The 20,344-nt window shown below is 36.2% G+C and overlaps 2 protein-coding genes across 3 annotated transcripts; both read right to left on the reverse strand.

Moving 5' to 3' along the window:
• Positions 1 to 491: 491 nt before the first annotated feature.
• LOC113346522 lies at positions 492 to 3,981 on the reverse strand. Its single transcript, XM_026590069.1, has 4 exons — positions 2,412 to 3,981; positions 2,067 to 2,301; positions 1,542 to 1,630; positions 492 to 924 (listed from the first exon to the last, which is right to left on the reverse strand). The coding sequence occupies exons 1-4, from the start codon at positions 3,591 to 3,593 to the stop codon at positions 850 to 852; spliced, it is 1,581 nt and encodes a 526-aa protein (XP_026445854.1). The 5' UTR covers positions 3,594 to 3,981; the 3' UTR covers positions 492 to 849.
• Positions 3,982 to 4,954: 973 nt separating this feature from the next.
• On the reverse strand, positions 4,955 to 17,631 carry LOC113346354 (protein CHROMATIN REMODELING 24-like). 2 transcript variants are annotated; one of them, XM_026589898.1, is made up of 21 exons: positions 17,139 to 17,631; positions 16,063 to 17,018; positions 15,460 to 15,590; positions 15,281 to 15,335; positions 14,037 to 14,165; positions 12,557 to 12,664; positions 12,354 to 12,409; positions 12,189 to 12,279; positions 11,647 to 11,784; positions 11,481 to 11,558; positions 10,727 to 10,936; positions 10,573 to 10,644; positions 9,660 to 9,740; positions 9,457 to 9,575; positions 8,833 to 8,944; positions 8,575 to 8,643; positions 8,383 to 8,477; positions 6,924 to 7,043; positions 6,344 to 6,409; positions 6,097 to 6,226; positions 4,955 to 5,682 (listed from the first exon to the last, which is right to left on the reverse strand). In XM_026589898.1, the coding sequence occupies exons 1-21, from the start codon at positions 17,263 to 17,265 to the stop codon at positions 5,521 to 5,523; spliced, it is 3,105 nt and encodes a 1,034-aa protein (XP_026445683.1). In that variant the 5' UTR covers positions 17,266 to 17,631; the 3' UTR covers positions 4,955 to 5,520. The 2 variants fall into 2 exon arrangements, with proteins under 2 accessions (XP_026445683.1, XP_026445682.1); XM_026589897.1 differs by having other exon boundaries at positions 16,063 to 17,030; positions 17,139 to 17,623.
• Between the last annotated feature and the right edge of the window lie 2,713 nt (positions 17,632 to 20,344).

Raw genomic sequence — 20,344 nt, forward strand, 5'->3', positions numbered from 1 at the left:
CAGAATTTCATAAATTATGGGTCTGCTACGAATTTTTGACGGGAAAATGGGTGCGCGCCTGAACTTTTCTGTCTGTGGGTTTGACAGTGGAAAAATCTGGGAGAATGGGTCTCCCTGTAGTTTTCACTTGTATAATGGGTCTCTCTGTGGCCAGGAAATAAAACTACAGAACCGAGGAATAAAAAGTGCATGTTCTTTTATCCCTAGGAAAAGCACAAAAACGATATCATGTAGAATCTCATACGAAAACAACAATCCAATTGTGAAGCTATGCATCAAAATTGCAACTTAGAGAAAAGAGTGTAGTGTACTTTTTCTTTTCTTTTTTGTTTTTTGGCGTTGATAAAAGACAGTAGTAGAGGAAAATATAGTCTTTGCAGCTCTGGTAGTCTTGCAGGAAGTACCGTTTTGCTTGTGTTTGAAGGTTCGCTAAAGGAGGGTTTTCGCCAATTCAGTTAAGAAAACTGCATAAGTCACTGACCTCAACCTCATGTAAAGACCTGGTAAACTTTATATTCCAGTTTGTTTGTAGTGATATGAGACGCGAGATATCTATATTTTCCATCCCGAAATGACTTCAAAGCATCTCAAACAGCTAAAGAGAATTACGAAATATGTCCATCTAAGTTGCATAAAAATTACTTCCATCTTTTAGTACTAGCTACTTAAGTTGTAACTAATGGACTACTGTGATTAAGGCGGTCTTAAAATATAGATATTTTCCTGCTAAGGAAATTTTACTGCCAAGAGTAATACAACTTGCAAACTGTTTTAACGTGGTCAGGTAAAGTTGTCTTCCCCCTTTACTTAACAACATCTCCTCAGCTAACAAGCATTCTGCACTTCTTGTTATACAGGGTCCAACAACATCTTCTCAAACGAGGGGTCTTTCCACGGTATAAATGCTCCTTCGTCGGCCTTATGCTGCACGGACACAGATGACATACATTAGATGGAATATCACATTTCTATACCAAGGAAATGCTTCGTGGGACACATACTGTACTGCCTTGCAAACGAAACATTGAAATCGGTAAAGAAGACGCATATTCACAATCAAGGCACCAACAGGCAGTCTCCCTGGCCAGAGTGCATTAATATTACAACTAAAAATAAGGCACCTCATGTAAGCAAGGATTTCTGTCAAGCAAAACCGCTGCTGTTCGGCTCTTTCTAATATAGAAGTCTAGACCTCTATGAGGTTCTCCAGTTCACTCCTATCCTTAAAAAGGGTAAAAAAATTCTTCCCAGACACTCCGCATGAAAGCACAGAATATAACGCCACAAAATAAACCTTAATAAAGCACATTAACACTCGCTTCACATTGAAAAATTAGTAGCAAATCTGAATTGACTCAGTGAAGTGACGTGAGTCTTAATATCTAAATCAAGCGTATAAGAACAACCTAGCTACTGTAACATGACCACAATGACTATCTGAGAAAGTTTCAGTGAATACAAAAGGCTTAAGAAACTCAGACAGGAATCCAGATGCAGGTAAGAGGCAATATATACAAGTGAAAGCACTCAGATGAGGGTACCTCAGTATAGAAGAATAAGCAACGTAAAAGCAACAATGCTCTACACCCATCAAGACGTGCTAAAGCGTGATCAACCAATTCTGCAAGATCTACAAAATGAATACCAAAGATTTATTTCTAAGCGGAAAGGTTAATTTAGTCTGAGATACACAACATTTAATTTAAATTATAGATAGATAAGCGACCCAGATTAACAATAGAACAGATTAGATCAGAAAGTTTATTAAAGAGCAAAGGTAATTGGCTTCTGAAATAGCATCACAAACATGAAAATATATGATACTTCTTCAAAATAAATGAATGCATACACCAAGAATATTCATCAAAAAACTGAACCTGGTCGCAGTCATTCGTCACAGAATTTGCAACGTTCAAAAATGGAAGAAAAAAAGGCAAACAAATTGACCCTATAAAGGAATGTAGAACAGCTAATTTAATCCCATAAATTCTGATAACTGACATGATCAATAACTAGAGCGCGACGTAGATATGTAGCGTCCCAAGGATAGGTGGAATCTTTCTTACCAGGGTGCAGATCCAAATAGGAACGGCTTGTTTTCTCAGTGGCATATGATACAGAATGTCCACCTGTTTCACTAACTCGTTCACACTCCTTGCGACGGGATGCTAATTCCCACTTATCAGCAAACTCCTTCTCATCATATGGCATGTTTATACATTCTTCAAGCCTTTTTTTATATTCCGAACGGGAGCAATCAGTACCCAGATCATCTCCATCCGTCTTAGAGTTTGGAAGCAACTACAGAGAAAAACAACATAGTGAGAATACAAGAAAAAAACCAAAGAGGAATACAAAATCACAATGGAGGGACAGTTTTTTGCTCAACTAGTGATAAACAAAACTCTAACCTGTGAGTCACAGGATTTCTGAGGTTTATGTGGTTCTTCCGCCGCGTCTTTGCAGTAGCACAAACCATCTTTCATAACTTTTCCAGGATCAGATATAGTACCCCTGCTCTCTTCTTCACATTGCTGATTTTTACTACAAGGGAAACCATCTTTAGGAGACTTTTCAGGAACGGACGAAGTAACCTTGTGTTTTCCAGTTGGCGGAATAATATCATTTGTTCTCATAATCAAGGATCCATCAATTACTCCAATTATTTTAAGAAACTCACAGTAACCCTCATCAGCTGTAGATGTCAGTTCCTGCTTGCATTCATCAAGGAGTGGGTGAAAATTATTGACTGTCATAGACTTACCCTTGGTGCAACTAGATGGTACTGATGGCTCAAAGCCCCCCTTCTCCCTCTCCATCTCTAGGATGTAAATTTCACCATCTTCCCTCAAATTTTCGCAAAACATCTTGTACTCAGGATCTAGCTCATCCCCCACATCAATTCCATCACCTGAAACAACAGTCATGCCAACATCCACTTGAATATTCTCATTTTCTTCGACATCCCCGCCATTGCTATCATCAGGAGTAAGCTCATTCCCCACACCAGTCCCATTACCACTCATGTCCAGCATATCACCGTCCGTATCCACATGAATAACTTCATTTTCTTCGCCATCCTCGTCATCATCGCTATTACCATCAGCAACAATAGCATCATTTTCATATTCACCATCATCTTTATCCTTTTCCTTGTCCCCGTTCAATAATTTCAAGTACATGAGATAGTCACAATCCCCCACAAATATGTCCTCATTACGCACCTTTCTTCTCTTATGAACTCTTTTACGTGAACTATCTTTTTGATCATGAAATCTTTTCTTCCAAACAACACCATAATCATCAGAACTACTACTAGAGAAACATAATTTCTTCCTAGTAACACCACCATACTCCTCAGAAGAGTCAGAACAACTACTACTACTAGATAATTGTTTTTGCTTTCTAAATTTCTTTTGTGAAGGACTCTTGTAAGTAGTATTCTTGTAAATGATATTCTGGTAAGTAAAACTTTTAGAGCAAGATCTATACTTAAATCTTGTTTCAGCTTGTCTAGAAGATTCAGCAAAATCACGACCACCACTAAAATTACCCTTTTTTTTTCTTTTCCTATCTACTTTCACTGACCCCATAGTGTTAATATCAGCAAAAATGGAACCAAAGTAAAAAATAAAAGAGAAGCAAAGGAAAACAACCCTTAATTATAATGTACCTTGTTGTTGTTAGCCCCAATTACTTGAAATGAAGGTTTCTTGTTAGAAATTTGAAGCTTGAAGAACCCTAGCTAACAATTGAGAGAGTAAGGATCTGATTTGATTTACTAGGGTGAATAAAGGCTTAGGACTTGGGTAGGTGGAGTATAAATATGAACATAAAAAATTACACTTGTTAGCTGGAGAGTAACTCCACTCAGTCCACATCACTCCCAACCTGAGGCTTCAGATCTCTCTAAGGGTCTATCGTATTGAGATGAAATTTCACTCATTTTATGGGTTTTCTTTGTAGTTTAGGTGGCAAAAAAAAAAAAATCAACACATCACATGGACATGATTTTCAGAGCCGGACAATCGTTCGTTATCATCGGAAATTGTACCAAAATTGTCAGAAAACGGCAAACGACAGAAAAAATGGGAAGCATAACATTTATATCGGTAATTTCTGTTGGTTCCCGGCGCCATGAAAATTGACAAAAAAAAATAAAAAAAATAACCCGTTATAGGGGCGTCATGGTTTATTAGAGGGGCATCATTTTAATTGGACAAAAAGGGTCATTACATGATCATTCAAGGCGTCCCTTATCAAAAAAAAATGGAAATGATAAATTAATGATTAATTTCACTTATATTAACTCAAAATCAAAACAAAATCAAATTCTAGAGTTTAAAAAAAAAAATTGGAGATGGTAGAGAAGTTCTAACCCAAGGTGAAGGTCAATCTCAATCAATTGAAGAAATTAACCAACAAAGTGAAAACTTATTGCCTGAAAATGACCAGGTATACTTCTAAATTAGTCCCAACTAACTTTTTGTTGCTCAAATACGTAAAAAAATTCAATTTCTTACATTTTCAGAACTAATTACGGTTGGCATTTTGCTCGTAACCAACCGTAATTCATAGTTACGGTTCGTAAAAGATGACCTACCAACCGTAACTGGTTAAATTTGGGGAAAACCCAATTGTAAAACCAGTTACGGTTGGTAACCAAATGCTCGATACAAACCGTAACAACATCAAATTCTCCAGTAACGGTTCGTAATAGAGTTAAAATCGACCGTAACTCACATAAACCCAGAAATTTGAATTTCAATTTTCACCTAAAACCCTAATTTCTGATAAAAATTAAACCTAAATCGAACAAAATAAACTAAACCTAACTGGATTTTTCATGACATATCTCATATAAGTCATTATACTTGATTAATGTTCGAATCGTCGAAGACGATGAAATTTTGAGTTTTAATGGAGGTTACAGTTGATGGGAGGAGAAGAGACGAAGAAGAAGGAAAACAAATTTTCAATTTAGCTTTGATTTAGGTTAAAACATGGGAAAGGTAATCTAGACAATTTACAAAACAATTTGGACACCTCCTAACCAACTAGAGGGACACTATTATCACATTGTCGTCCTTCTAATAAACCATGCCGCACCTATAACAAGATACAAAAAAAAATCTGATAAGAAAATTGTCATTTGCCGTCTTTACTAATAAACCGTTCGACTTTTTACTAATAACCGACTTCACTTAAAAGAGCATTGTAATATCTAATAGATAATTAGATTTTGCTGCCTGCTCAAGTGACGTTTTTTTTTCTTTCTTTTTTTATGGGTAGTGGACCCTAAATACTACTAGCAATTACAAGGTCCAGGGTTCGAACCCTTACCTCCTCCAAGGAAGGGAGCATGAGAACCATCAGGCCACTTGATGGTTCTCAAACGACGTTCAATTTGTCCAAAATAAACATATCCCAGACTACAGAAACAAGCTCTTCTGAATGCCCAGGTTCTAAAAAGTTTTGGTTTTCATGTGTTCTATAGTCTATACCCTATACCAATAACCTCTATACAGATACTCTTTGAAAACCATCAGAGAGATCATCCAAGTCGATGACTTCTTTTTTGTTGCTTTCTTTAGCCATCTTAATCTTATCCAACTCCAAATTCAGGTCAACGATCTGTCGCTCTATTTTCTGTCCCTTATCTGGCAGCTTTGAGATTATACCCTGGAAAAACATTTTCAGTCAAGCAAAAAACAAAACATGTCAGTGTGATAACACTGGTTTTTACAGCGCATATAGGAAGTTGGCAAGTTATCTCAAACTGCCATAAAAACTGAGCATTAACCAAACATATTTTAGTAAACTGACAGTCAGACCACTTCTTCATCGATCTATATTAAATGATGACAATAAGATGAAGTGGTGACTTAGAAGCACACTTTCCCCAGAAACATTAACGTTGAGCTAGTAGTTTTTCATTAACTAAAAGTTAAAAATCAACAAGGTCAAGGTTTGTCAAAGAGCAAGTTTTCCGTTATCATCCACATTTTCCAAAAAAAACTTAATAATGTAAGTTGATGAATCTCTAAAATCTTAACTGATGTCAGTTATCGGCAATTAGCAGTGAAGATATCATACCTTATTCGACAATGTTTGATTTAGACGATTGATTCTGTCCTTAACTTCTGACTCTGTGGGACTTTTTACAACTGCAGGTGAATTTTTCCGCGTCACTTTAACGTCTTTCGGATTAAACGCAAACTCTGGCCTATAAAACATAAAGGAATCAATTCTTTCATCTTTTATTATACTGTTTTCTTCGAAATAACAGTATCAGAGATTACGTATCAGAATACATTTGTAAAGGATTTCGCAAGGATCTTACTTATCAATGTTGTGCTCCACTGAAGAAATTGAAGAGGTTGTCCCCACAAAATAAGTTTCATTACTCCTGTAGTCTCAAACAGGTGGAAACAAAGATTAGGTTTCATATTAGAGAATGAATTTCAAAATTTAATGACGAAGTTGCCATTGCTTCTAATATCAGATTTATCCAGGTTGAGTCATAACAGTTTCAGCGGATCATATCAGGTCGTAATTGAAACACTAGCCACATGAACCACATCCGACTCAAGCAACACTTGACCAAGTGAAAGGCTCAAGGCAAGTAAACCCTGACTCTCTCTTTCTTTTGGCAAACTTCAGAGGGGCAGCAACTCATTTAATAAGAATAGTCTTGCTCTATACATTTCCATTATATTAAAAATCAAAAGTCCCAACATTAGAAGTACGGGATACATATAAAAATCTCATAAGGGAGAGGAAGCGAACACATGGGCACAAATGTAGAACATACACCGAGCCATCAAAACTTTGCTAGCTACATGCGTATACATATTCCAATACAGGCATAAGAAGAAAATACATAATCACAATACAGGTATAAGAGAAAAAGAATTTCCTACCTGGGCACCTCAACATCTTCTGGTACAGGTGCTGTCTTGGAGAAAAGTAAACTGTGGTGGCTAACTCCAGCTATTCCTTGAGACTCGAGAAACTTTATATGGTCTTTCAAAGAGTCGCTCCTATTAGGATAAGAAAATTAGCATATTCTCTATATTGAATAAAAAATGAGCTGAACTGCATAACGAAGGACCATGTCCCAACTCCCATCAATTGAAGCACTAAATTATCTATTTTTAAAGAGTAGTGTGATCATGTAAAGGACACAGCTAACTGAAAGGAACAAATAATTGCATTACTCATTGAGTCGAGAAAGGCTGATAGATACTACATAATAGTATAAGAACGGTATGTTTGTGACAACTGCCTCACAAACTTACAGCCCAGATATGTGTCACCAATTACCCATAAAAACAGATTCACACTCTACGATAGCAGGCCAAAAGCCAGTCTCATAAAGTCAAGTTAAGCAGGCAATGACCGAGGCAACCTCTGCCAATTATTTCATGCAGATTTCTGCACTGCAGAACAAGGTAGCAACGGCAATGAAATTTCAGTTCTAATGTTGACATTGTAGTTTAGGTTCGCACTCTGCCAATTATTCACTCCAGACGATGCCAGATTCAAAAGTTTGAAATTGTCAATAAATTCAAAAAGAGTTTCTTATAGGCCTCAAATGCTAGATATGGTATCAGATTTAGGCATTTACTCTCTTATTAAACCACTGCTTGTTTTATGTAGTTGGTTTGCCTAGAGGTGCTGACCTGCACTGCCTATCAGTATTGTCGAGACTGCCACAACTGGGACATAGGTTTTATTTTCAGTTCAGCTTCTACCTCAACACCTTTAATTGCGGATTCAATGATGTTGCCTAAGCTGTTTGAATATTCTGCAACAAACCTTTTTAGAAGTTCCCATCATGATCCACTATGTATCACATACTCTTTATTGTTTATTCCAAGTGCACAAACTTAAATCTGAGAGCATAAGAAGATGATTCACATGCTAACTTTCCAGAGGATGATCTCTCCGCCATGTAAAGATCAAATCTTGTAGTTTACAAGAAAGAAACTACAAGATTGTGCATTTAAAGTTTTAAATTTAAGCCCACTGGATGACAACGAAAAAATTTGATCTTTATCTACACGACAAAGAAACTATTCTCTGGAAAACTCAGCCGCTGATCATATGCATGTTATCATAGAAGAAAGTGTGAGAAATAGTTATTATAAACATAGTGGGACATGGCTGACTCTAAACCTCAGTGGGTGGAGAAGTGATCCCTCAACCCATCATACTTTGCATATGTAAATACCCTGGTGCCCTGATATCTTGTTCAATACTTTATTATGTTTAAAGCAGTTAAGGACTGCAACTACATCTAAATTTCAAGCATGTGGCCTATGCTGTCGAATAATAAGATATGATCTGAATAAATAGTGTAAAAGCCAGAGTAATTACATTTGATGCTGGGAATCATGCTCTTCAAGCAACTGTTGTTGAGTAAGTGAAACATCAAATCCCTGCTTCGGGAGACTGAAAAGGTCTTGTAGATCCTACATGTTTTTAGCAGATATGTTAACATATTGCGGATGTCTTAAAAGAAAACTTTCAATGCAAAAGGAAGTAGAGAAATGGGAAGTCTATATTTACATGCCGACTGAAGTATCGTGTTTGTTCTTTGTGCTCTGTCGCAGATTTCATTAAAGCTCCCTTGAATACCTAAACAACACGAGCAAATACTAATAATAAGCAATATTATAATTATTGACAACTGATAGGTCATCCCGCTTCTAATTACTTAGCAATGACATGCGTATATTCTCCCTACAATGTACGTGTTGGACAACAACCAAACAACAAGTACACATTTGAGGCACAACTAAGTATCGGCTAAGAAGTAATAATGACCTGCATTTTGTATATTTTCTCTTCTATGGTGCCACACGTCATAAGGCGGTAGACAATGACATCTTTCTTCTGGCCAATTCGGTATGCACGGTCGACACTTTGGTTGTCCGTGCTGCAAAATAACCAACAGCATACCAAAGATTTGCGTCAGGTTTCCAAGAATTCATGACACAACCATAAATACGCATCTCTATGCCAGTAGATTAGCGGTGTAGTTGAGAAAAAGCTTGTGAAGCAGATCTTTACATAATGGTAGAAAATAATGAATTAGTGTTCCATGCCTCAAATTACTTGTGGGTGGTACTGGTTAAAGATCATGTTTACAATAAGAATTTTGCAACAGTTTAGCTTTGACTATATGTTCAACTTGCTATTCTACACAGGTTGTTTGGCTGTAAGGATGCTGCATTTGCTTTTATATTCTTCTTTATCAAGGATCATGAAGCGTGATGATATTTATATACATGAGGTTTCCTCATTGCTAATCTGGATGAATGGATGTGTTGTGAGGAAGTTTTCCTTATTTCACAGTTATAGGCTTAATTACTAACATCACAAACAACCAATTTAATAGAAGAACCTATTTAAATACCCATAAATAACAAAACTCTGCTAAGATTTCACCTCGGGTTCCACGCGGGATCAACCACAATAACACGGTCTGCTTTTGTAAGGGTGAGACCAAGACCACCAACTTGAGACGTTAAAAGAAATATTGGAGCTCCACGACCTTCTTGGAAATCCTAGAGACAGAACAAAGGAGAACGATAAGAGAAAAATTTAGAAGTCGCAAAATGTTGTATCATATAGGCAGAATAAATACTCACGTTCACTATCTTCTGTCTGTCAACAGCTTTTGTAGTACCGTCAATTCGCAAGAAATTGTAACCTATAGCGAGTATGGCGTCCTAAGCAAAACAAATGTCATTCAGTAATCAATTCATGTGACTAAGCATAAATCATAAGTTCAAGCAGGCGCGAGAGAATCACTCTAGACTCTAGATATCAAATTAAAAATGAGATTAGTATTAAATTTATAAAAGAATAAAAAAACTAAAGTGACTAGAAAAAAAGAATAGTAAAATAGGATAAATAAAGATATAAAAGAAATAATATTTGGTTGAATAACACTAGTCTGCTTTTAATAAAGAACATATAAGAGGGTGTGAATTTAGGTCTGAAGGGTCACTGTTTCCCTGATATCCTAACATTAGATGTATGTCAGTTTTTCTTGACAAGTCATGAAGACTTCAAACTTTAAACCAACCAGCTTCCGTCATAGGTCCCACTGATGCCTAACATCAAGATATTAGCAGACTTCGCAGACAGCTTTTCAGGTGTTTACTAACCAACTTCGGTACCCTATCTATCCTTAGTGTAAATTCTTTCCTCTAATCTCAAGCAGCGACATGTTTCTTTTGCTTGTCCCGCAACTTGACAAAGAGTGTCTGTCGTAAGGGCTTTATGTCATTTTAAAAAGTTCGAAACAAAAGGAAGTTGATATTTTTATTTCGCACTTGTGCTTTCAAGAGTACTCTGGTCTTAGACTCTTAGCCTAGTTCACTACTAAAGATGACTGACCCTGGACTTCGTATCTTCATAATGACTGTATGGCTAATATTAGCATCATTTGCTCCCAAGTTTCAAATAATGATGCATATTTATTTTGCCATTAGAAGCTATAAATTTTATTGTGAACATTAGAACAGGAAAATCCAGAGAGAGAGATGATAGAATTACCTGAACAAGGTTTAACATCTTGCGAGTTTGGGAAAAGATCAGAACATTATGACCCTTCGGAATCAAGTTCTCCTACGAAGTAGCAAGACGCATATCAGATTTAAGTGAGTATAAAAATATTCTCGAGAATTAGTTCGATAAGGCAATCTCTAACCAGCAAAGTTACGATAAAAGATATCTTGCAGGAGATCATGTCATTTATCTTTTCAGCATCTTCAATATCGGACCCATGTTTTAACTGTGAGATAATTCGTTCAGCCAAGCCCATTTCCTCCTGATTAGTTGTAGGGTCAATCCCTTCCAGTACATCTTCTGCAGCTCTTTTTGTCAAAAGTAAAGGATGGTCGCATATTTTTTTCAATACCTGGTTCAGAAATGTTATCATAACTAAGGTTAGACGTTAAGAACAAATAAACTGTTCCAACTAGAATCCAGAACTCATACCAAGTAACAGCTAAAACTTCTGAAATTGTGGCACCAGAAATATGTTATTCGATAAATACATTTTGCATCACCAGTTGAAAGTTGAAAGTCAGCTTTATTTTAAATTTTTTTAAATTAGATGTAGCAAGTATAATGGTCATAGTTATGAAGTGGATAACTGAAGAAATGTAAAGCAGGTTAAGTAGTTCAGAACTATCGACGTGTGGTGGAGACTGGAGACCAGCAAATAAAAACATGGGACCATAACCTATTAGTTGCAAAATAAGAAAGGAGACCTAGAACCTAGGAAAAGCACTGCTTCAATGGGCATAATGATTGTGATTACTGCTAACTTGTTCCTTCAGAAAAATATACATTGATCTTGGTGCCATTTACAAAAGGATTACAGCTGGAAGTTAAAGCAAAAGATAATGCCTTGAGAACAATAATCTTGAAAAGGCAATATAAATGCACGGAATCACTACCGTTATTGCGGCCAATGGGGACCCATCAAATGATGACAGAACTACCTCACTACTCAAGAAAGCTTCGTACAGTTGCCGCTGAATCAAACAAGCAGCAATAGATATTACATTTGAGAAATATAAAAGGGTGAAAATTGAAAGAAACGATGAATTGAAACAGGATCACCTGACAGTGGGTTAACTTTAACCAAACAATGATCTCGTTCTTCTCTGAAAGTTTAGCATTTTGTGATGCTCCATTTTCGAAGGACACTTCACTTTTCATGCGACGCAAGAAATATGGTTCAATCTGTTCTCTTAATTCCTGAAAAACATCTGGCATATGTTATGTTTCATATGGTTCTAAATTTAAATTGATACACTGCTCTTCTACTTTTGCATCTTGCTTTGCAGTAAAGTTATCGGTGCACCCACTACCTTAGTATATAGGCACATGCTACCTTATTCTGGAACATATGATCTAAGTGAAAGCATAATTTAGGACTTGTTAGTTTCCCAAGATAACCGAAGAAATAGGTCAACGGTAAGTACATGACAACCACTTGGCCTTTCAATTAAATGTAACGCAGATAATGATGCAGAGGACGGTATTTTATATTTGATACTCTATATAAAGGAAAATGTGGGTATGTGACATATTTTGTATGTGACATATTTTCTCGTGCTATACTAGGAAAAAGAACACAGCAAGAAAGTCAACCTCAGTACCTTCGCAACTGTAGAACCAATACGCTTTTCTCTATCTGTCGCATTTTTCTCATTTCCACGGAGAATTTTAGCCTCGTACCGTTCCTTGAACCTGGCAAACATTAAATGTCAATACCAACAGAAGATCTCAATGCATTAAATCAGGAACTTGAGAAGATATATTACTCTTTCTTGTCACCCAAAAGTTGAGGGGAGCAGACGCTAAACAAGGCCCATAACTCCTGATTGATAATAACATGGAACCACATTGTTAATCACAGCTATCTAGCAAAGAATGCTAACAGTGGTTTTAGGGGGGGAAATAATTTAAATATGATATGAATTCAATGAGGGATTATAGCTCTACAGTAAGTAAAGAAAGACTTTACCTTCAGATTGTTTTGTATTGGTGTGCCACTAATAACAATGCGATGAGGACAAGGTATCTCAAGTAAACTTTTAGCTCTTTGTGTACTGGGGTTCTTGATGATATGCCCCTAAGGTAATAACATTATCAAATAAAATGAGTTAAATAACTGAAAAATTGTCGTGCGAAGAAAGAACCACTCTGCAAACAAAATAATTATCAAACATACTTAATGAATTATATAGAAACAAGAACAAACAAAACAACATAGAAAGATATACATGTTAGCAGACCAGCAGTAGGTTTTTTTGGTACTGGTTTTTCACAAGAATATTGCTAAAGAGTATAGACGACAAAACAACTAAACTCAAGCATAGTTTTGCACTAGACAAAGTGTTCCCCACTTGGATGAACCCTCAAATAAGCATTATAAGTTAAAAATGAAATATAAATGATTCACATTATCTGTCTTAACCCTGTCAGGTAGGAGGATTCAGCAATAGCTTTCACAAGTTATGCTCACTCAAAAATGAGTCAAAAACATAGGAGAAGCGTCAAACAGCCCTTATCCAACCAAATAAATAACAGGTAACATTAGAAAATGAAAAGAGTTAATTACTGGATAGGGGTTTCAGAAAAGTGTTTCACATGCACCACCGGAACCCAGCGGAATGATTTGGACTACAATAATAGCTGTCAAAGGGGTCAAAGACAGGTTTCTCAGTCCACAGTTCTTATACTGTTTTAGACAATCATGTACTATGCTGTAATTAATCCAGGGCTGCTTTCATAAAAATGTTCTCCTCGCCAAATATATCCAGGAATCAGCAAATTTCAAGGTTTCTAACCTCCATTATACACAGATACAGATGAACAGTTGTTTAAGACATGTGCATCGTTGATTTATAATCAATTTTGGGGAAACTAGAAATTATATTATGTGGCGGATTATCTAACTGATGAGGAATATTGAAAACCTCAGCACTCAGATCAGTTTTACCAATTGTCCAGCTGGCCACTGGCCCACTGTACACTGAACTGCAATTGGTTTACGCAGCCTCCTAGTCATTAATATATTAAACCACTTCTGTGTGCCGCACAGGGAGAGCTGGTGAGTGCAAAGTTCTTATTGAAAATGAGCATTTATTCAGACATAGATTCTTATTGAACTTAGACAAGGTTAGATTTGCACATAGGAGAAGGACATCTCACCGGAAGAAGGCCTTTAATGATCTCACTTCAGGATGGCATCCATCCTAATGTTGGAGACCAAACTGACCGAGAAAACACAAATTTTAAATCTGTAATACTGTAACCCTATTGTTCGAGAACCAACAAAACATCTATCCTAATGCTGTAATTTGTACAGTCAAGCTTAGACGTTTTTATAATGTAGAAATCAACATTAAATAAATTAGAAGCACGGTACAGGAAATTTGAAAATGATGTAACATGTGATCATACTAAACTACCAAGCAACTACCAGCAAATAATGAATGTACCTCATCAAGTATTACATATTCCCAGATGATGCTCTCTTCACTTTCTTCATCGTTATAGCTCCCGCCACCTCTTATGGATTTTGAGTTGTTTCTCACAATATCGTATGTCGTGAGAAGAATACCTGAATTCTGTAGAGCATAAGCAATTATCATGATTTTAGAATGAAGTTCAACAGGGGATATCTATATAAAGTAGGATATTAGGAATGGATTTCAGTTGTTTCATGTCCACAAGCCTGAACTTGTTCCAGTGGGGTTCCGTGGAGACATCATGTCTATACAGTACTGAGTTACCACATTAAAGAATATATTCTTATAACATATAACCACCAAATAAATTGTGAAGTTCGCTAGTTAAAATATCCCCAAACATGAATAAGATCGTACAATTAATAGGTGCACAACAGCACCTATGAGTAAGCTACGTGTTGTCGAACCGCAGTTAGCTTGCTTATTATCTTTCTTTGGGACACAAGTTATATCAGCAGGCCATCGGGTTCCATGCTTCGTATGAAGAAATAAACAGTTTAGAAAATGGCTCATTTGTAGACTTTGACTTGGCAAGCATGTAAGTGGTAGGTGCTAGATGCACATGCATCTTTATGTTAAACTGTATAGAACCAGAAGCTAAGTAGGATTCCTACAACAAGATGATTGTAGTTCACATGTCTGTAAACTAAGTTCCCAATTTCCAAATTCAAATACTGAGTCAATAAAAATAAAAAATATCCAAATTCAATTAGCTGAATTCTTTTGTTTCAATGAAGTCCCTTCTTGAGTTTCCTTTTAAAAGATGTAGTACAGAAAGGCAAGATAATCCATGTTTGAAAGATGTCGTATAGAAAGGCAAGATTGTCCCGTTGAACATCTTAACCACTATAAAAGCTCACAATAAACATGACCCATAAGCAACCCTCTCTACCAATCTATATTTTCTCTTCTCAGACAAAATTCAACTCCACAAAATAGTCTGTCTTTGAAATCATGTTATCATAGCAAGTCCTCTTTGACTCGCCGGGGAGATCTCACACATATCCATATCAAGACAGAAAATTTGACATAACAGGAATAATCTGACCTATAGAATTCATCACTCACCAGTCACCGCTATAGTTTTACTCAGCTTTCACAGGCTGATAGCAGATTCTTGGTTTTAGTTCCATGTTCTTGTCTTAATTGCCCGTGAGATTTTTTCAAACTTCAAAAAAAAAAAAGAGAGAGAGAGAGATAAACCAATGTGATACCTGCAGTACATACTGAAGCTCGTAATCGCGGAGCTTCAACGAAGTTGAATAATAACTGGATGCAAGGACAGGCAAGCAGTTAAATTTTTTACAAAATGATATGTGGAGTTACAAGCAGTGCGGGAGTGCAATAATAATAAAGAAGACAAACAAATAGTGGTAAAGAGCTTCAGACTTACTCTTTTGTCTTCCTAGAAAGACCCACAACCGACAGCTCTTTGATCCAATGAGGAATAAGTGTTTTAGGGGCTACAACCAAAACCCTTTTAATCAAGTGTGAGTTGAAGAGTCCTGCTAAATAACTGCATATCTGAAAGAAAGCGGCAGTAGATTTTAAAAGGCAGGAAAAAGGGAACAAACAAACTAACGAATAAGTGAACTTCGGAAAATGGTCAAACATAGCCGATATCAAACAGAAAGAGTTACATTTTCCTTTCTGAAATGTTCAAGAATAATTCTTTAGGGCATGAATTGAAAGTTTTCTAACATTCACTTATGATAATAAAACTATCAACGAAATAACCTATATCAAGCACATATGCAGATTTCATCCACTTTTCAAAAAAAAAAATCTATGCACTTAATGATAAATGGTAATGTGTGACACATGATCTGAAACGTCCAAGTTGTATTGTAACCTACTTCCAAACAACATGTCAGTGCTTAGCCGTCATTGCATGTTTAACATATTGTTTATAGACAATCATATGGCGCCCAAAATAGATTATCACGACAGTTTTATCAAGTTATTATATAGAGCAAGCTGGGGCATAGAGTTTTACCTGCATAGTTTTCCCCAAGCCCATGTCGTCTCCCAAAATCCCACCAGTCCCCCGACAATGAAGAGACCACAACCATTTCAAACCAACTAGTTGATGTGGATACAACTTCTTTGCAATTTCACCAGGAAGGGTGAAATTTGATGTCTTCCAACTCAAAATAAAAGGATCCCCATGCACATAAGTTTCTGCAGACGAATCAGATGGAACGCTTTTATCTAAAACATCATGATACTCATCCTCATCGTCATCAGAGATAAAATTAGTCTCACGCTCTTCCTTAACAAAACCAGTAGCTCGAGTCTGTGGTACTATTTCTCGCAGCTTGTTTGATGTTTTATTGCTTATAACAATACAGTCATCATCACTATCATCTTCTCCACCGGAAACTTTAAAACCAGCAGTTTCATCCATTTTGGGACTATCCTTCTTCTGTTGAATATCTTCACTCTTTACAAAACTAATCCTAGATTGAGAATGAACCTTTTCCAATAAGCTATTGGGAGGAACATCAGGCGAATTAGAAAATGAAGAACCGGCACTTCCAAACTCAGGGTCAACATTTCCATTTGCAGTCTGGTCTTGTACTTTTTGGGTTAGGGTATTATTGGTAAAACGAAGGGATGAAGTTTGAAGTTGAGAAGCAATACTTGTATAAGAGATATCTTCATCCACCTTACCACCATCACCACCACCACCAGTGGCAACAACTTTCCTTGTGGGCTTCTCCATAGATAAAAAATCAAGTTTAGAACTCAACTCATCAACAATATCTCTAATTCTAGGTGGAGGTGAATCAAAAGCATCCATGATTCCACCAAAACTAGGTCCTTCCCCATCATCAAATCCTGCTACTGGATTATTGCTATCATCATCATCATCGCCTTCTTTGGATGAGAATTTACATAAGCGGCGTCTACCTTGTACTTTCACCTTCTGCGGTTTCGATTCTTCTTCTTCTGCTGTCATTTCTAAAGAATTAAAAAAGCCACAAAAAATCAGAAAAAAAATCAACAAAAAAGGAAGAAAAATAAAACTAGGTCACAAACGGAAAAGATCAAAATGAGAGAGAATGTTACCTGGTGGAATGGAAGGGGCTTCCTCTTCATATGATGATGGATGTGGTTGTTGACGATGAAGAGGCTTCCTGAGGCTCTGATTGAGTCGATCATTGAGGCTAAGAGGAGGTTTATGCTTCTCCGCCATTGATGAAATCTGTCACTCACTCTTTCGCTAGTTCTCTTTCACTCTCTTGATGGTCAGATAGCGAAAGAGGGATTTAGGTTTTTCTCGTCGTCTCTCTGTATTCTAGAACTTTACCTTTCAGAGGAACAAAATGAAAAAGTTAGGGCTTTTGATAGTCGATTTCCCGCTTATAAAGGCTAGGGCTTCTGCTTTTGAATTTTACTCGAACCTCGTGCATAGCCGGTAACCGGTCACTCCGTCGTTATCTTTTCCCCATGAATAATTTAAATTTGAATCATGTAGTATCTTTTTTATTCATTTATTTAATTTTAATTTTGGAAAAAAATTGGCTTATAATTGTAACATTATTTACAAAATTTTATAACCTTAGAAAATTGTTTACAACCCACAACTTAATTGTTTACAACCTTAGAAAATTTTATAAACCTTGTTGATATGGGTAGGGGACACTTACACTTATTATCTCCCTTATCGTTACTCAAATACACAAACCAATTTGATTAACACTCTGATATTTATAATCAACATCGATTCAATCAGTGTTGATTACTTAAGTATTTAATTGGTTTTACGATGGTGATCATGTAGAAATGAACAGTCTCTGGTGTAACGGGAGGACAAAAGTCGAGAGCGAATTTTAATGAGGTTATGTTTATTCCTCCGTCCATAACCTATTTATGATGATCATCATACCGAGTAAAAAAAAACTATGATAGTCATCGTGTAACGATACACAACCAGAGAGGATCTGATATAATAATCAGATACACAACCGGAGAAGACCTGATATAATAATCAGTAAATGGGTATACTCATTTGATGTATCGGTGTTTGTGAACTACTAAAATAGTTGGGAATTTTGATTCTCCATCTGAATCAATATCTTCACCGATTGAATGGGAAATAGAAGAATTGTTTCGATCTCTAGGGTTGCCTCTTATTCGTGATTTGTTATCAGTTTCCTTGAAGAGTTGAATAGGTAAACTTTTTTGACGATATGATGGTAAGTAGGCTGCTCTCGATGTAATCATCGTTACTGTAATTATAGCGAATAATCGTGTTATCAGCTAGATTCAAAGGGTTGGATATTCAGGTAAAACTAGAGGTGATGATCAGAGTGAGTTTTGTATACCCACGTTAACGAGGTTTCTGATATTTTGACAGGGTTGCATTTAACTTAGTGTGGGTTGTATTTAGTCACTGCCATTTTCAACCATCGGAGATTGTAGATAATTAAGAATTGACGGGATACTGATATTCTTTCCGTCTCGCTAACAGGTGACCTATTTATTTTTAAATTTTGTCCTACTAATAATAAGGGACGTGGGAGTTGAGAGTCTTATTCAAAAATGAAAGAATTCACCAAATTTGATCCTATTATGGGTAGAGAAAAACCCCTTTCACCCCAAACTCAATCAAAACTCCCATTCGGTCAGTGGAGAGGGTGAAAGTCTTCTCTACACGGCTAATGGTTTGTTGTTTGAAAAAAACAGATGTAAACGGTTCTTTGTTTACCGTGCAAAATGAAAATAAAAACACAAAGCACCTAGTTTCCGTTTGAATTGATTTTTCTTCTTAGACGACATTTTTGTTTCTCTTTAATTGGCTAATAATCGGTCGTATCAAATTTTTGACCAGTTGTAAACATAAGGTATTTCGAAACTGAAGCCAGGGGATTCTTTCTTTACATAGCTCTTGGTTAGCCGTTTTTAAAAATAACCACTTTCATATTTTGAACGGACAACTATATGCCGTATACACTGTTTATCTTTTATCTCATGGTGGATTTGTCACTATTTCGGATAAACTGTCGACCATTTGGAAAGGGATAGACTGCTAAATAGTCTATTGTTGGGGTTTTGTTCCGTGAAGATTCTGCAACTTACGGAACGTAATTTATGTGTTTTCCAAGTCATGTGGTTTCCTAGTTTAGAATTTCCTAATTAAGGTGTGAGTCTATTTTTAGGAATTCTAAGACTTTGGGAGTAAGGATTTGTTTACTATATAAGAGGGCTTATATTGTGAGTAGAAATCCACCTTCTTGGCAATGCTCTCAAGAACAAGAGTGATCGAGGATCACAACTGTTTTGTCCTACAATTATTGGTGATGGGGTAAAATCTGTGTGAGAAGAGTGACTTATAAAAAGAGCGGGTATGAGAGAAATCTAGGGTTTATAAGGTTCATATGGGAGAAGTTATAATTCATGATGTTCTTCATGTTCTTGCCTAAAGTCGAAGCAACCATGGCGGTGGAGGTTCATGGAAGAATAAGAACAGAGGAAGAGGTAAACTCTTCGTAATATGTTTTGTTATTTCTACCGTTCAGCGCTAGTGGGTTATATGACTAGTTGATTATATGATGTGTGCCGATGTAATAACTTGTTATGATAATGAAGATTCTCAGGGTGGTTTTTGGCTGTGGATGTAGCCTACAAAGGTGAACCACGTAATCTTTGTGTCGTGCGTGATTGTCTATTATCGTATTGATTATATATTCGTGTTAGTATTATCTGATCATGCTAATTTAAAGATGTAAGTGGAGGATTCGATCTAGTTATCTAAAGTAGGATGTTTAATGGAATTGACTTATATGGAAGCATGCCGGTTCGAGATGACCATAACCTCGGTTTCCCGACATCTATCCATAGTCCTTGCTCTAATAGGTGACCTATATCATCAAATAAGGGAATATTTCTAAAACTACTCTTTTACTTGATTATTGTTAGTATAAGAAATATGTATAATTTCATCAAATAAAGGGATATTTCTAAAACTACTCTTTTAATTGATTATTGTTAGTATAAGAAATATGTATAATTTGATAGTCATGTTTATATTCGTTACATAGATGTTTTAAAATGCTTTTCAATAATATAAAGTTACGAATACATATTCGTGGCATACCGTGAGAGGTAAGTCATTTCTAAATTTTACTAATTATTATTCATAAAGGTATAATTATAAAAAAAAACTTAAAAACACTCCTCCCTTCTACTTGCCTTGAAAGTTGTGCAAACTTAAACTAGGTCATTTATTAACAAGATGGAGGAATATTAATTTACGGATATGAATAAGGGTG

This window comes from Papaver somniferum, unplaced genomic scaffold, assembly GCF_003573695.1.
Source record: "Papaver somniferum cultivar HN1 unplaced genomic scaffold, ASM357369v1 unplaced-scaffold_99, whole genome shotgun sequence".
NCBI classification, from domain to species: Eukaryota; Viridiplantae; Streptophyta; class Magnoliopsida; order Ranunculales; family Papaveraceae; genus Papaver; species Papaver somniferum.